Source organism: Rhagoletis zephyria, unplaced genomic scaffold, assembly GCF_001687245.7.
Source record: "Rhagoletis zephyria isolate East Lansing unplaced genomic scaffold, Rhagoletis_zephyria_1.1 Rzeph_scaffold_00568, whole genome shotgun sequence".
Lineage (NCBI taxonomy): Eukaryota > Metazoa > Arthropoda > Insecta > Diptera > Tephritidae > Rhagoletis > Rhagoletis zephyria.
The window spans coordinates 66,669-81,096 of NW_016157652.1; the positions used below are offsets into that span (position 1 = coordinate 66,669).

Consider the following 14,428-nt stretch of genomic DNA (forward strand, 5'->3'; position numbering starts at 1 on the left):
ATTGTCAGGTGGCATTATGCGAAAATTAAGTATCTTATTACAAAAATAATCATATTTATTCATTTTAATGCATTTTCCCCAAAGTATGCATTTTGTGTCATAATATGCATTTTCATGTGCGATATGCCTTTGCATATTTTTGTCTTCCCTAGTCATTACAGTCAAGTCTGATGAGAAATATAGATGTTATGGAACGTAATCTGCACAAATTATATATTTGTGTAAAGGGCACATAAATACCTTCACGTCGATTCATGATGTGGATTTTTGACGAATAACTGCGAATATACCAAAAAACATGTTGTTCGAAAAAAAAATCTGCTAAACTTTTCTTTGAAAAAATTGGTATTGGGCCGTATGCATAAAAATTGAGCAATTATTTCATCTTAAAGTTTCATTCCATTCACTTAAATTTATTTGAACAAATTGAGAAAAATGTCTGAAATTTTAAGAAAAAGCATTTGCTAAAATTTTATGTATACGGCCCCATTGTCTTCATGTTTAACGACCCAAAGTTTGCCTACAATATTATCTATTTAAGAGGTTCTCTTATCGTTTAAGCTAATGTATTTATTTATTTATTAACAATGAGTAAAATATACAGGGCCTTCGACTCGTTCGTTAAAATTAGTTATACATACTTATGTATTATTTAGAGGGGTAAAGAACTAAAGCGTAAAACGTAATCTGCGGGTGAACAAATAAGCTATTTTCCCCTAAATAATACATAAACATTCATTTAAAAAAAGATTACTAAGAATTAAGCAAATGTGATTTATTTGTTAATTTTTAATGTAGCGTATTCATATTTATTCCAGTAGTGTTATTGAGCTTTGTACCACTATTTATTTGTTAGAAAAAATGGAAAAACAACAATGCTTAAGCGGTAGAAGTTATAGCAGCTATTTCGGAGATCACCACATCTCCTCATCATACTTCTTTTTGTTTTTTTTTCCTAACAAACAAATCGTGGTACAAGGCTCAATAACACTATTGGAATAAATATGAATACGCCACAATAAAAAATGACAAATAAATATATGGGATGAGCCTGCCCTAAAAACTATGCAATGAATCTATTTCATGTATGGAATTTACAATAACTACCACGCTTTAATAGCGGCGAATCAGCTGCACTTGATAGTAGTAGGTTGAATAAGGAAAATGGATTAGCAACGAAAGCTTACAGGGTGTGCATAGCTCAGTGGTTAGCGCTTCTGACTTTGCACATCGATGACGCGGGTTCGCTCCCTGCTGAAAGTCTAGAAAAAAATAAGTCTAATGAGGAGAGGTGGTGATCTCCGAAATAGCTGCTATAACTTCTATCGCTTAAGTATGATTGTTTTTTTTCCATTTTTCCAAACAAATCGTGGTACAAAGCTCAATAACACTATTGGCATAAATGTGATTTATGTGTAAAGTTTAAAATGGATTAAGAATTTAGTAACATATACTAAGTCCTTTTTTGTTATTTTTATACTACGTAAATATGTGTAGGTATATTTTTAAAAAAATTTCCTGCTTTTCAATTCATATTTATGGTCACCGTACATACATATATCACATGTTTTGTGTCGGCCGCTGTCCGAGAGCTGTAATAATCCTAACGCCAATCTATTTATTGGCCGTCTTTAGGCGTAAAGGTCCATGCTTTATCGTATATAATTATATCGTGCTTATTTTTTATATTTGGCATCTCATTCATTCAGTCTCTGCTTCACTCTCTGCTATCACACTCCATATGTTACGGCCCTTTACCTCCCATAAAACTTGCTAGCCAAGTTGGTAATTTATTTAATGCCGTTCGGCTGTGCACAATTCGAAATATCTATTAGAGAACCATATTGTCAGCAAACATACATACATATGCATATACCTATGTGTACATATAGATATGTATGTAAATAGTTACAGATATTCCTGCACAGTAAAAAATCATAGTTTACTTTTAATTCCAGTGAGTATTTAATTTAAAGATTTTTTGAATTAAATTAGATTTTTAATACCAAAAAGTTTTATTTTTAAACTATGAAATATTCTTGCAATTTCATTAAATCCAAAATGGTTTAAAAACAAAACCTTAATCAGTGTTGAACGCTTTGTTTTCAAAATATTGATTCTTTTTAGTTTTAATTTAAGGCACAAAAGGCATTAGAATGCTCTCTCTAATGTTTTAAGTATTTTTGGTTAAAAACAAAACCAAAAAAAGTATTAAGAAGGTTCTCTCACTCTGAATGATATTTAATGTACTCCCAACTTTAGTATTTTTGGTTTTAAAACAAAACCCAAAAAGTATTAAGAAGGTTCTCTCACTCTGAATTATATTTAATGTACTCCCAACTTTAGTATTTTTGGTTTTAAAACAAAACCAGAAAAGTATTAAGAAGGTTCTCTCACTCTGAATTATGTTTAATGTACTCCCAACTTAAGTATTTTTGGTTTTAAAACAAAACCAGAAAAATACTAAGAAGTTTTCTCACTCTCAATCAGTATCACGTGTTCCACTTTTGGAGAAGCGTCATAATGTTTCTGAAAGTTAAATACCACGAGGTAGTGCATTTAATAAAAATAAGAAATCCTGAAAATGAGGAATTCTCGACGAATGAAACAATTATATCAAGTAAGTAATCTAAAAAATTACTCAAGTTTTATGAAAGATAATTGTATTTCTTTTCAGTTGTGAAACAATTAAAGATCAATCCCGACTGTGCAATAACGTTGCGAGACCGCGACGGAGCTGAAATTTTCGTGGATTATTTCCAGGAAATTCTTTATCAATAAAAAGGCTGTAGCTGTTTTTTGTTGGAAATAAATGAAAATTCGACAAAAGAACAATCATCCCAATCATCAGTGGTGTTAAGCTTAAATCACGAGGTTAGTGTTGCACACTGAAAGTGGAAGACTTGTTGTAATGAATAAATTTGAACAGGCGCTGGAAAACTACATAAAAAGCGGAGATTTCTCTGGCATTCTTGAGGAATACAAAAAAACAACACTTTAAGTGATAGTTCCCGCCGCTCGTTAGTGCGCGAGTCTACTAACTTTTTACGCCAACATTGTGGAAATCACCCGAAGCGTGGGGAAAAAAGTTGCACTAGCTGAATCAATAATATGTATTTTTCCAGCTTTTAAGATTGCTAATAGCAAATTTGGGGGAATTGTAAGTATGCATTTTGAACTCTTAATACATTTACATACCAACGATCTTAACGAAACTCAAAAATAATTTCAGGATTTGTTCTACAATCCAGAGAACAATTGCCGGCTATTTAGCTGCAAAGTTAAAAAACATAAACACCAAGCTTACGAAACTCGACAGCGGTGGAAAAAAAAAACGTAAACTATCTGAGGTCGACAAGGAAAGCGATGATGAAGCGGTAATTTCTGTAGAAGATCTCACTTTTTTCAAAACTGCATTGTTGCAGACGAACTGCAACTGGTTCAACAGAAATTTCAGGAAACGTTAAAAGCAAGACAAAAGTTTATCGCAACTGAATCTAATGTTTTGGAACATTTCCCAATATTTTTATATGATTCGTCATTGGTAGTGTATACACAATAATACTACGTATATAGTGTATAAAAAAAGAAACAATAATTTTTTTGTAGATTGATTTTGATTTTAATCTTCGGTATGGAGAGGCGATTTCGAACAGTCTTTTAGAAAACTGGGAAAAATATGAAAGCTGTGTGGAGAAAATTTTAATTGATGCCGCTGGCGGACCTAGTCTGGGAAACTGTACTGATTGGGCCTCTGAAGTGCTACCTTATTTGATGCTTTTAAAGCTGCTGCCATCTACTGCCAGTGGACGCGCCCAAAAGAAAGTAAACTTTCAAAAATCTGTCGATAGTTTTCTTTCCTTTGAAAACGTAATTTACTATAAAATGTTTATTCTTAATCAACACAAATAACACAATTTTTTCTTTGTAGCTCAACACCCCTATCGCAGAATATGCAGCTGAGACTAGTCAGCCCACCATCGTTGCAGTTGGACAAGACAGATGCCACAATTTGTCAGTATTTTATAACCATCGATGGCAAGAAGGTAAATGTTCCCATCAATTATAAATTCAGCCAAGTATTCGACCTGTATTTTAAAGCATTTTATGTATTTAATATACAATTTGATGTAACTTAAGGTACTTAATAGAAAAACATCCTGAGATAAGAGAGAATTTATTTAAGGAAAACTGTATTACTTTTCGGGGTGAATTGACCGATGACTTAAAACAATATTCAACAAAATTTAGAAGAGGAAAACAATGTAGAAAGACAAACTTTTATGTCCCACCAATCGCAAAGCCATTAGGGGGTCATTGGGCTGTTAGAAAAAAAAAGAAAACTTTGTATCCTACAAAGCATTTCGTTCAATCCACATTTCAATATGTTCCTATCCTTAAGACACTAACAACTTTATTTCAAAACAAATCTTTCAAAAAGCTATATTTTAGTATTTTGCAGAGTAAATATAATAAATAGCAAGTACACTCTAAAAAGAGCATGTACTCAAGTAGCACATTGGTGTATAACTTGGTGTAAATTAGTGAATTTCGGTACAATTAATCATATTTATACCACAATTCATAAATGTACACCAATTTATACACCAGTGTGCTACTTGAGTAAAACTACTACTGAAAAGTATCTATTTTTCAACAAGCATCTGTATAAATATGCGTATAAGATGTTCAGTATTTGATTTTGAACTTGAGATCTTTAAAATATACACATAAATACACACACATATGTAGAATGTTTAAAATTGCAAAAATTTTCAAACTAAAAATACATTTCCTACTAATAACAAACATTACTTTATTTTAAACATTTTATGTGTAAAAGTAAACAGGCAATTTTATTACGCTGCTTGCACATTTGCATACATTAAAAGAGGAAACTGGTTACCTATCTCAATAAGCGAAATAAACAAAGTTTTTTAGAGTGTATTTAAAGTCTTTTCAGTAAAATTCATAAAAGTTTCCTTAAATAAATCAAATTTAGTTTTTTAAACTACATTGAAATCTTCTTTCTTTTTAAATTAACAAATGAAAATATGTGATATGAAAGAGATTACTACAGAAAGAGTATAATTTACTTTACATATATCGTCGTTTAAAGTACAAAACCGCGTATCGTCATTCTGCAAAACCGCGTAACTGACATTTGCTGCCAAAAATTGGATTTGCTCACACAAGCTCTTGGTTTCGTCCTGAAATATACTAGCCAGAAATGCGATTGCTTTATAAAAAAGAGAACCATATTGAAATATAAGTGTTTTTACTCTCGGTTTTGCATTATCTTGATACGCGGTTTTATATTTTGTTGCGGTTTTGTACTTTAAACGACGATATGTATGTATTATATTAAGATCTTGCTTAAAGCATCCTTTTAAGCTAATTAAAGCAATTGCGCTTATACCTATTTTGGTGAGATCTCTTCATATGTTCATTGCTTCGTTCACAAAAAATAAAATGCTTTAATTTCACGCTTAAGTAGCGATTCTTTATACGTTTAGAGAACGTAATGCTTTCTACCATCTTTAATGAAAATCGATTTTTGAACGAAAAAAACTTTATAGGAAATATAAAATTTTGGCCTATTTAAAAAAGTATCCACTTTTATACTGACCGGAAAAAATAAATATCCCACAAAAATTGGTCTAAAAATGTATCCAATTGGATCTATTTAGATCCAAACGGCATCCCTGATTTTGATAACGACATCCCGAAAATCCCGGGATCATAAAAAGCTGAAAAATTAACATCTCTAGTGGTGGCTGATAAGCGACCGTACCTGTTAAAGTTAAAACTGGGATGCTTGCGTTATTTTATAAAAAGTTTAGCCGAACCCTCAAACAACGAACTGTATTGAGGGGAAATTGGGCTAGTTTATATATATAATTGGCGGGAAATCGTGATGCGGCAGACTATATGTGCATATTCGCATGCGTTCCCATATATGTGTAAGTATGTACACTTCCGTGTTAGGGTGGCTCATCTTTTTTAAAGTTTGGTTTAGACTAGTGGCCTAAACAACATCTTATTGTATATTAGTAAATACTTACTCTTATTAGACTGCTCAAAACTTTGTCAGACGTTGGCCTGGCGCCAAAAACGAAGTGAGAATTGATAGTGTCAAATATAAACGTCAAGTGAAAAGAATCGCCATGTACAGTTGCAATTTCTTTGTAGAACTTAGTAAAATTTGGACTTGTAAACACAAGTATAAAGACCCCTCTTTGTTGTATATGAATAAATTCCGTTTGTCCATAATTTTTTTCTTATAGCGTGGTAATTTGATCAGCAGCCGTGCAGGAAGTGACAGACCTGCGACAACACGTCCATCTACTGCTGTCCGCGGCATTGGTTACGTACCTAATTCAACAGGATCGGCCGGACAACGTTTTGATCAACTATTTTCAGAAAAGGCTAAACAGCAGGCACTGTCATCTGCGAACGCAAATTGGGATGCAGAAAAGGAAGTCAAGTAAGCATAATATGGAGTTAATTAAAAGCCAGGGCATTTCAATGAATGATGAATGTTCTGATAGCCCTCAAATAAAGTTTAAAACTCTAGAGATGAAAATCGTGAAGCTGCTCGAGCAATCTATTCAATTGTCAGCACGAACGTCCACAATAAATTCAGCGATAAATTCCAATGTCAAAACGGGTTCCACAGAATTAAAGACAGCTTTAACAGACGCGCTTAACAAGTCCAAGGAAGCGTTTTCGCTGGACCGCACATTGCATCAATTTCGAGCTCAATATGGAGAAAATATATACCACAATTTTGATTTAACCTACGCAGTAAGTTTAAGCAAATTCAATTATTTCGTTGTTTGTACGGTTATTTCAAATTATGTTATGTAACGGTATTTTCGATGTCGGGCGAAGTGGCATGCAGGCATGCTAGCGTACCCTGGCCTGACTCTTCGGTGGGAGGGTCATATGCACCTGCCTAACTAAAAAGAGAAGAGAAGAGAAGAAGAAGAACCAGCCAGGTGGAGTCTCCCAACCACTTCACCTGGTGATGCCCCCTATGCCTGACTAAAGTCCGTCCGTCAACAATCAGTTGTGTAGTTCGCCGGGTCTGCTAGCGTATGCCTAGGGTGAAGCAAAATCTATCTACGTACCTACCTTTAAGCAAATTGGACCATAAATACGATTTTTTCAAATAGATCGGTCTCTGGTCCAATTGCCAGAAAAAAGGATCCTATATGCTAATGTAGGCAAAAAGCCACCTACGCACCAACTTTTAAGCAAATCGGACCATAGTACGATTTTTTCGAATAGATCGGTACAAGTTCGTTGCTGAAAGCTATTTATATACAAAATTTCATGAAAATCGGACCAGCCGTTCGCGAGATTACCTATTACAAGAAAAGGGACTTATCTATATATAACACTATGCAACAGTCAAAATCGGGATGGGATGAAACCAACGGGAAATGTTATATCGGTCAAAAACAAGTTATACGTGGCCCGGCGTTTCGCTGGGTCACGTCTAGGAATCGAGATATATCGATTTGAAGTTAGTAACTACATATAGGGGAAATTGTCACATTTTGTGGTCTTTTTTTTGACATAACTCGAGAACCATTAGTCCGATTTGGCTCAAACAAATTAAAAAAAATTAAAAATTACAATTCCTTTAATCTGTTCATATAACGTTTTTCTATATAATCAACAGTTTTGCCGGTAAAAATAAATGTATGAAGAAAAAAAATATTTTTTGCCTAAAATATTAAATTTTTTTATTTTTTAAATTCATAAAAAATCCAAAACGGAAAAAAGGCAAGTCGTATTACTTTCACGCAAAGTCACATAACCTTTAAGCAAAATGAGACATAGATCAAGAAAATCGATGGACGCGTTTCGCTTTTATTCAAAATTCCCTTGTCCCTTCTCCAATCTTCACCAAACTCGGTACGAACATTGGTGAAAAAAAATGTTTGAAATCAGACACGAACCACGCCCACCGCCCATATAACGGTAATTTACAGAAATAGGAAGACTGCGATAAATTAGTAACTATTTAAGCTAATTTACTCAAAATCGATATAAACAATGACCTCTCAGCAAACAATTCTGCTTAGGGAAATTTTTGGGGAAATGGGCGTGGCACCGCCCACTTACGCGTACATATGTGTGTCTCGGTAACCGGTTTATCAATTTCTACCAAACTCGATACATTTATCAATCTTGGCCCAAAAAATCGATATATTGAACATTTTTGAAATCGGACTAAAATTACCGCCACCTACCATATAACGGTAAATTTCAGAAATACGAAAATTCCGATATTTCAATAACTAAACACGCCAACTTACAACAATCTCTTATCAAGACACAATTTTATTGATGTATGTGAAATGGGCGTGGCGCCCGTGGTTGACACGAACTCGTAAAGAAATTTCTGTACGAAAAATAAAGAAAATTCTGGAAAAATTCTGAAAGATATTCTTCACATAGCAGCATTATTTTCATTGCTTCACAGAATTTCTTCCGAAATTTCGTAAAGAATGGAAGTGTGCGTAATTTATTTCATTTTAGAAAATTCGGCAAAAAATAGAATTAAATCTTAACGAATTCTTTAAAATTTCTTTACAATGCAGAATACTCTGAAAAAATGGTTTGCAGGGTGTACACGATAACTCGAACAAAAATTGTGTACGTGAGTTACACATTAATCAAGGGAAGTTAGTAGTGAAAACGGGGGAAATCGGATCAAAATCACTCTCAATTATCATATAACGATATTTCTTGAAAAAATGCAAAAACTTCTACATTTCTGTAAATACTGGACACAAATTGTTGAAAATTGGTATATGAACCAAGATTGCTACCAAAAATAACAGCACAATCTCTCTTATAATGAAATACTGTTAGTATTAGTATTTACCAAAGCCCTTCAAATTCGGTAGAACTTAATTTGAATTTTTTTAAATCGGGCGCAGCAACGCCCGCCTCACATATTTTTCAAGTAAAACTCCAGCTAATTCGCTTCTAACTGGTATATAAATAGTATTTTAGGAAAAATCAAATATAAACGCCTAGGAAAATTGGCGTTGTCACAAATACGTATTATAAAATGTATCATGCTTGATACGTGTATTGTTTTTTGGCTTCGTTATAAAATAGGCGTAAAATTTTTGAAATCGGATAAAAAACGCGAGCTCTTTGTTATAAGGGTATTTTCAGAAAGTGATAATAGCCCTATACATACATATGCATTTAAGTGCAGCCAAAGCCAAATCTCTAAAATATTATGTACATATGATCAATCGTTCAATGACGTTGACTTAAATGTCTCACTTAAAATTATGTTTGAATATGTTTAATGCACATACATACATCTCGAAAATCCCGGGATTCTTGGCAAGTAAACCCGGGATTTTCGGGATTTGTAATTTGCACTGATGGCAATAATAGAAAATCCTTTTCTTGACCAGTATTGGCCATATTTCTTTTTTATTTAATAATCAATATTTTTTTATAAATGTCTCGCTCATTGTACATATAACACCGCGCGATCGTAAATTTTAAACACATATATCAAAATATTCGCGAAACCATGGGCCAAATATAGTAAAATTGCGTTTTTAGTTTTTCACTCTGACGTCAGTAATTCAAAAATGATTTAAAAATTCAGAGAAATGTGCTTAGAGAAGAAGTATGGGTATAAAATAAATGAGGAAATCCTATAGAATTTAAACATATTCAAGTTTTTGGCGCAGAAGGGCTGGTAAATATTGAAAATGTGATTTTAATATTTATTCTTGAAATTTCGCAATATCCTTCTAACTTGGTCAGCTTAAAAATTATCTATTCGTCCTGGTGAATCCAAAGAATTTAAATACTAAAGAAATTTCATATTGCATTTGTTACCCATATTTTTATTCTGTATTGCATTCAATTTTTTTTACTTTTATTTGGATTTGCTTTTTGTTTTCGCTCAATTTAGTTTTTATAATTTTTCAAAACAACAGGAACAACGTTCGAAAGTAGGTGAGCCATACAAATTTTGAATTTATTTACAAGCAAATGCTTTTTTTCCGGCTTTTGCAAATTGAATAAGTTCTCTGTAAAATGGTTTGTTAAAAAAAAATGCGTAAACATACTTGTATGGTATATGGGGTATGGAAAAAGGGATATTTCCAACAGTAAACGTTTTAGTGTGGGTAAGAATGATATTTTTCAAATAAGGCAGATCGGAATATGCGCTCTCTGGGAAGACAATACCTGTAATTATTGTGCCATGGTTTCAAACCCATTTATTTATTTCATGGTAGGAGAGCTTCTCAAACAATATAGAAGCAATTTTTTCGAATCAAGTTGTTGAAAAGTAATGAATATCTTAATCCTGGGATTGTGACAACGCCATCCCGAAAATCTCGGGATCGGAAAAAGCCGAAAAATTAACATCCCTAATACATACATATGTTCAATATATCTGTGTTCATATGGAAAAGTAGCTTATGTCGAAAGGCTGGCTTTAGTATAATGCGGCATTCCCTTTACTCTTTAAACGGCAAGGAATTTTTTGATGAGACTTAATAAGAATATTGACTTGCTAGTATCGGAACTAGTTCTTGCACGTTTATTTGCCAAAAGTTCTACAACAGCTCAGCGCCAGTGAGTCATTCGCAATCGTATACTGCGAATGCCGATTTATACTAAAGCCAGCCTTTCGACATAAGCTACTTTTCGATACGAACACAGATATATTATGAGGCGCATAATGTATATGTACAAATGTATAATCATTTTTTTCACCTTTCACAACCGAGTGCTGTTACTTTTTTGCGCGTTTTCAAATTTATTTGAAATGCCTCATTATTATTTTACTCACTTATCAGGTAGTTATTGGTTTTCCAGCAGCAGTCTGTGTTTTTTACCTACTCCAACCTACTCGAATTTAAGTATAAAAGGATATCTGAAGCATTTAAAAGATTTTTAGTATTGATAGTACACTTACAGCCTCATCATGTATCTCAAGCGATAGGGGACACGAACGACTCGTCTGCAGGCGAATTCGTCTCCGCTTACAATTTTGTAAGTCGAACGATCGCCTTCATGTAGACTTTACGTCGATTACGTTGTATTCGTATAGAACAGCGTTGCTAAATGAAATATTAAGGGATTTTTTATATATTCCCTTTAGAATTTTATTATTTTTAATTTATTTGGTACTATTTATAGAAAATGGGCATCACCGTCATGTGTTATTTACTATTTATGCCATCCATTTAAGAGATTTTTTGTGTAGCTACTGGTGGAATTAGTGGGCTCTGGAGTGGCGAGTAGTGCGTCAATGAACGTTGGGATGATACCGAATAGGGGTAGCCCCTTGAATTGTGTATCGTTGCTGTACGTACAAAAACTAGTGCTGGCATGTCAGTCGCTGACAAATTACACTGTGGAACAAATTCAGGTTAGCAAAAGTTAGGTCGATTCTGAGAGTGAGGGGTGAAAATAGAGGCTAAATTAGAAGACCCGTATCGCGGCGTTTGTTTATGTTAGTTCGATTTTTTTTTTAATCGACCTTCGAACTTTACAGTCAAATGCCGATTTTCAGCATATTGTTTATATGGTTTTTTGGCTATAACTCGTCGACTAATTGATATTTTTTCAATCTGTTAAAGCCAAATTATTGCTAGAGACTTGTTCAACAATTAAAATTTAAAAAAAAATTGATTTAGAAAATTTTTGTAGTGCTTATGAAGCAAAATGCTGGAATTTATTTTTCATGCTTTTTGAACATATTTTCCACAAAACTAAGTATTTTTTGCTTTTTGTTTGATCTATGATATGCTTCTCAGTTTCTTCAATAAATTTCATTTGAAAAGAAAAAAATCATAATACAAAATTTGCGTTTTCCAGCTTAATATTAATTTACTTCTCATTTCTTATAAAACCAATTTTTTCAGTGTTGGTTTTGAAGAAACATTGAAAAAGAAATTATAAAAATATGGAAACAAATATAATTTTGAAATGTTAGTTATGAAAAGTTTTATGTTAAAAAATTAAATTAATTAAATTAGTGATTTGTAACAGCATATCGAAAACGCCAAAAAGATTTAGAAAAGTTCTTCAATGTGAATGATGCAAAAAATTTCGCTTATTGCAACGATATCGAAAAGTTAATGGAGACGATAGGGTTAACCTATAAAAAATATGATTGACGTTTATTCATCGATAGTTCACTAATCANAAAAAGAGTTAGAAAAGTTCTTCAATGTGAATGATGCAAAAAATTTCGCTTATTGCAACGATATCGAAAAGTTAATGGAGACGATAGGGTTAACCTATAAAAAATATGATTGACGTTTATTCATCGATAGTTCACTAATCAGCTTAAAAGTTGTGCTTTTGCACAAGACGAATAGAATGCCTTCTGTTCCAATTGCGTATAGCACTGACACTAGTGAAAATTTCGATAATTTGAAACACATTCTGGAAGTAGTCAAATATAACGAACACCAGTGGCGCATTTGCTGCGACCTCAAAATAATTTCATTGATTACAGGCTTAACAGCATCTGGCCGTCCAAAATATCCGTGTTTTGTGTGCTATTGGGATTCACGATACGGAGAAAGTATTAAAGGAAGAAACCAGTACAAACAGCATAACTGGAATAGTCGCATTGGACGGAAATGGCCTAAAGACAATAGGCTAATGAAAGTCCTGTTCCTGAAATGAAAATTTTGTTGCCCTTGCTCCACATTAAACCTGGCATTGTTAAAAATTTTTTGAAATGTATCCCAAAAAGACCAGCAGTATTCAACCGCTTAAAAGANGGATTCACGATACGGAGAAGGTATTAAAGGAAGAAACCAGTACAAACAGCATAACTGGAATAGTCGCATTGGACGGAAATGGCCTAAAGACAATAGGCTAATGAAAGTCCTGTTCCTGAAATGAAAATTTTGTTGCCCTTGCTCCACATTAAACCTGGCATTGTTAAAAATTTTTTGAAATGTATCCCAAAAAGACCAGCAGTATTCAACCGCTTAAAAGACATTTTCCCAAGATTAAGTAACGCCAAAATTCAGGAAGGGGTTGTTAATGGTCCCGACATACGGAAACTAATGAGTCGTCAAGATTTTGACCGAGAATTAAATGCATGGCTCGCATTGAAAGCAGTCATTAAAGGACTTTTGGGTAAAGAACGCAAAGACAACTACAGGCAATCTGTTGCAAACATGTTGGCAGCTTTCGATGAAATTGGGGTTAATATGTCGTACAAAATTCATCTCTTGCATCAGCATCTTGATCAACTCGCTCAACAGTTGCCAACTGAATCTGATGAGCAAGGCGAACGTTATCACCAAACTGCGCTTCCATTTGAAATAAGGTAACTATAGAGTGTGCATATTTTGAATTCCTAGATTTTTCTAATATCTTTGTAAGAGCGCACAATTTAAACATGTTAACGATTGAAAACTATTTTCGTTTCAGGTACAGAGGAAAGAAATCTCCAGATGCAATACTCGCTGAAATTTGTTGGTGGTATAAAAACACCTTTGAAGAAGAGGAAGACGAGGAAAAAGAGGAAGAAGGGGAAGACAAAGATGAAATTCCAGAATATCTGTTGGACGAAATTATCGACCTTTCTGATGATGATGACGATGACCAAGATATTAGAGAGAGCAGTGATGTTGATCCACAGCCGCCTGCTAAACGGCAACTAGCCAAATCATTAATTTAATTTATTTAATTTTTTTACTTAAAACTTTTCATAACTAACATTTCAAAATTATATATTTTTCCATATTTTTATAATATCTTTTTCAATGTTTCTTCAAAACCAACACTGAAAAAATTGGTACATAAGAAATGAGAAGTAAATTAATATTAAGCTGGAAAACGCAAGTTTTGTATTATGATTGTTTTCTTCTCAAATGAAATTTATTGAAGAAACTGAGAAGCATATTATAGATCAAACAGAAAGCAAAAAAGACTTAGTTTTGTGGAAAATATGTTCAAAAAGCATGAAAAAAGAAAAAGTTTCCAACATTTTGCTTCATAAGCACTACAAAAATTTTCTAAATCAATTTTTTTTTTTCAATTTTAATTCTTGCACAGGTCTCTAGCAATAATTTGGCTTTAACAGATTAAAAAAATATCAATTAGTCGACGAGTTATAGCCAAAAACCATATAAACAATATGCTGAAAATCGGCATTTGACTGCAAAGTTCGAAGGTCGATTAAAAAAATTCTTACTAGCATATACAAACGCCGCGATACGGGTCTTCTAATTTAGCCTCTATTTTCACCCCTCACTCTCAGAATCGACCTAACTTTTGCTAACCTGAATTTGTTCCAAAGTGTTATCAGAGGTGGACGCTGCTGCCTGTGATGCCGAAAGCCTTGAAATTCCAAGCGCTGCGCCACTTGGTGTTGCGGCCTTCGACATAGAAGTGA

At 33.4% G+C, this 14,428-nt stretch overlaps 1 protein-coding gene across 1 annotated transcript in view; it reads left to right on the forward strand.

Annotated features, from left to right (window-relative positions):
• LOC108360423 (uncharacterized) overlaps positions 1–14,428 on the forward strand; it is a 172,293-nt gene that overhangs the window by 13,381 nt on the left and 144,484 nt on the right. Inside the window, exons 2-3 of the mRNA XM_017612694.1 lie at positions 6,288–6,487; positions 6,552–6,807. Of these exons, the coding sequence (XP_017468183.1) occupies positions 6,288–6,487; positions 6,552–6,807 (456 nt within the window). The remainder of the gene's footprint in view (positions 1–6,287; positions 6,488–6,551; positions 6,808–14,428) is intronic.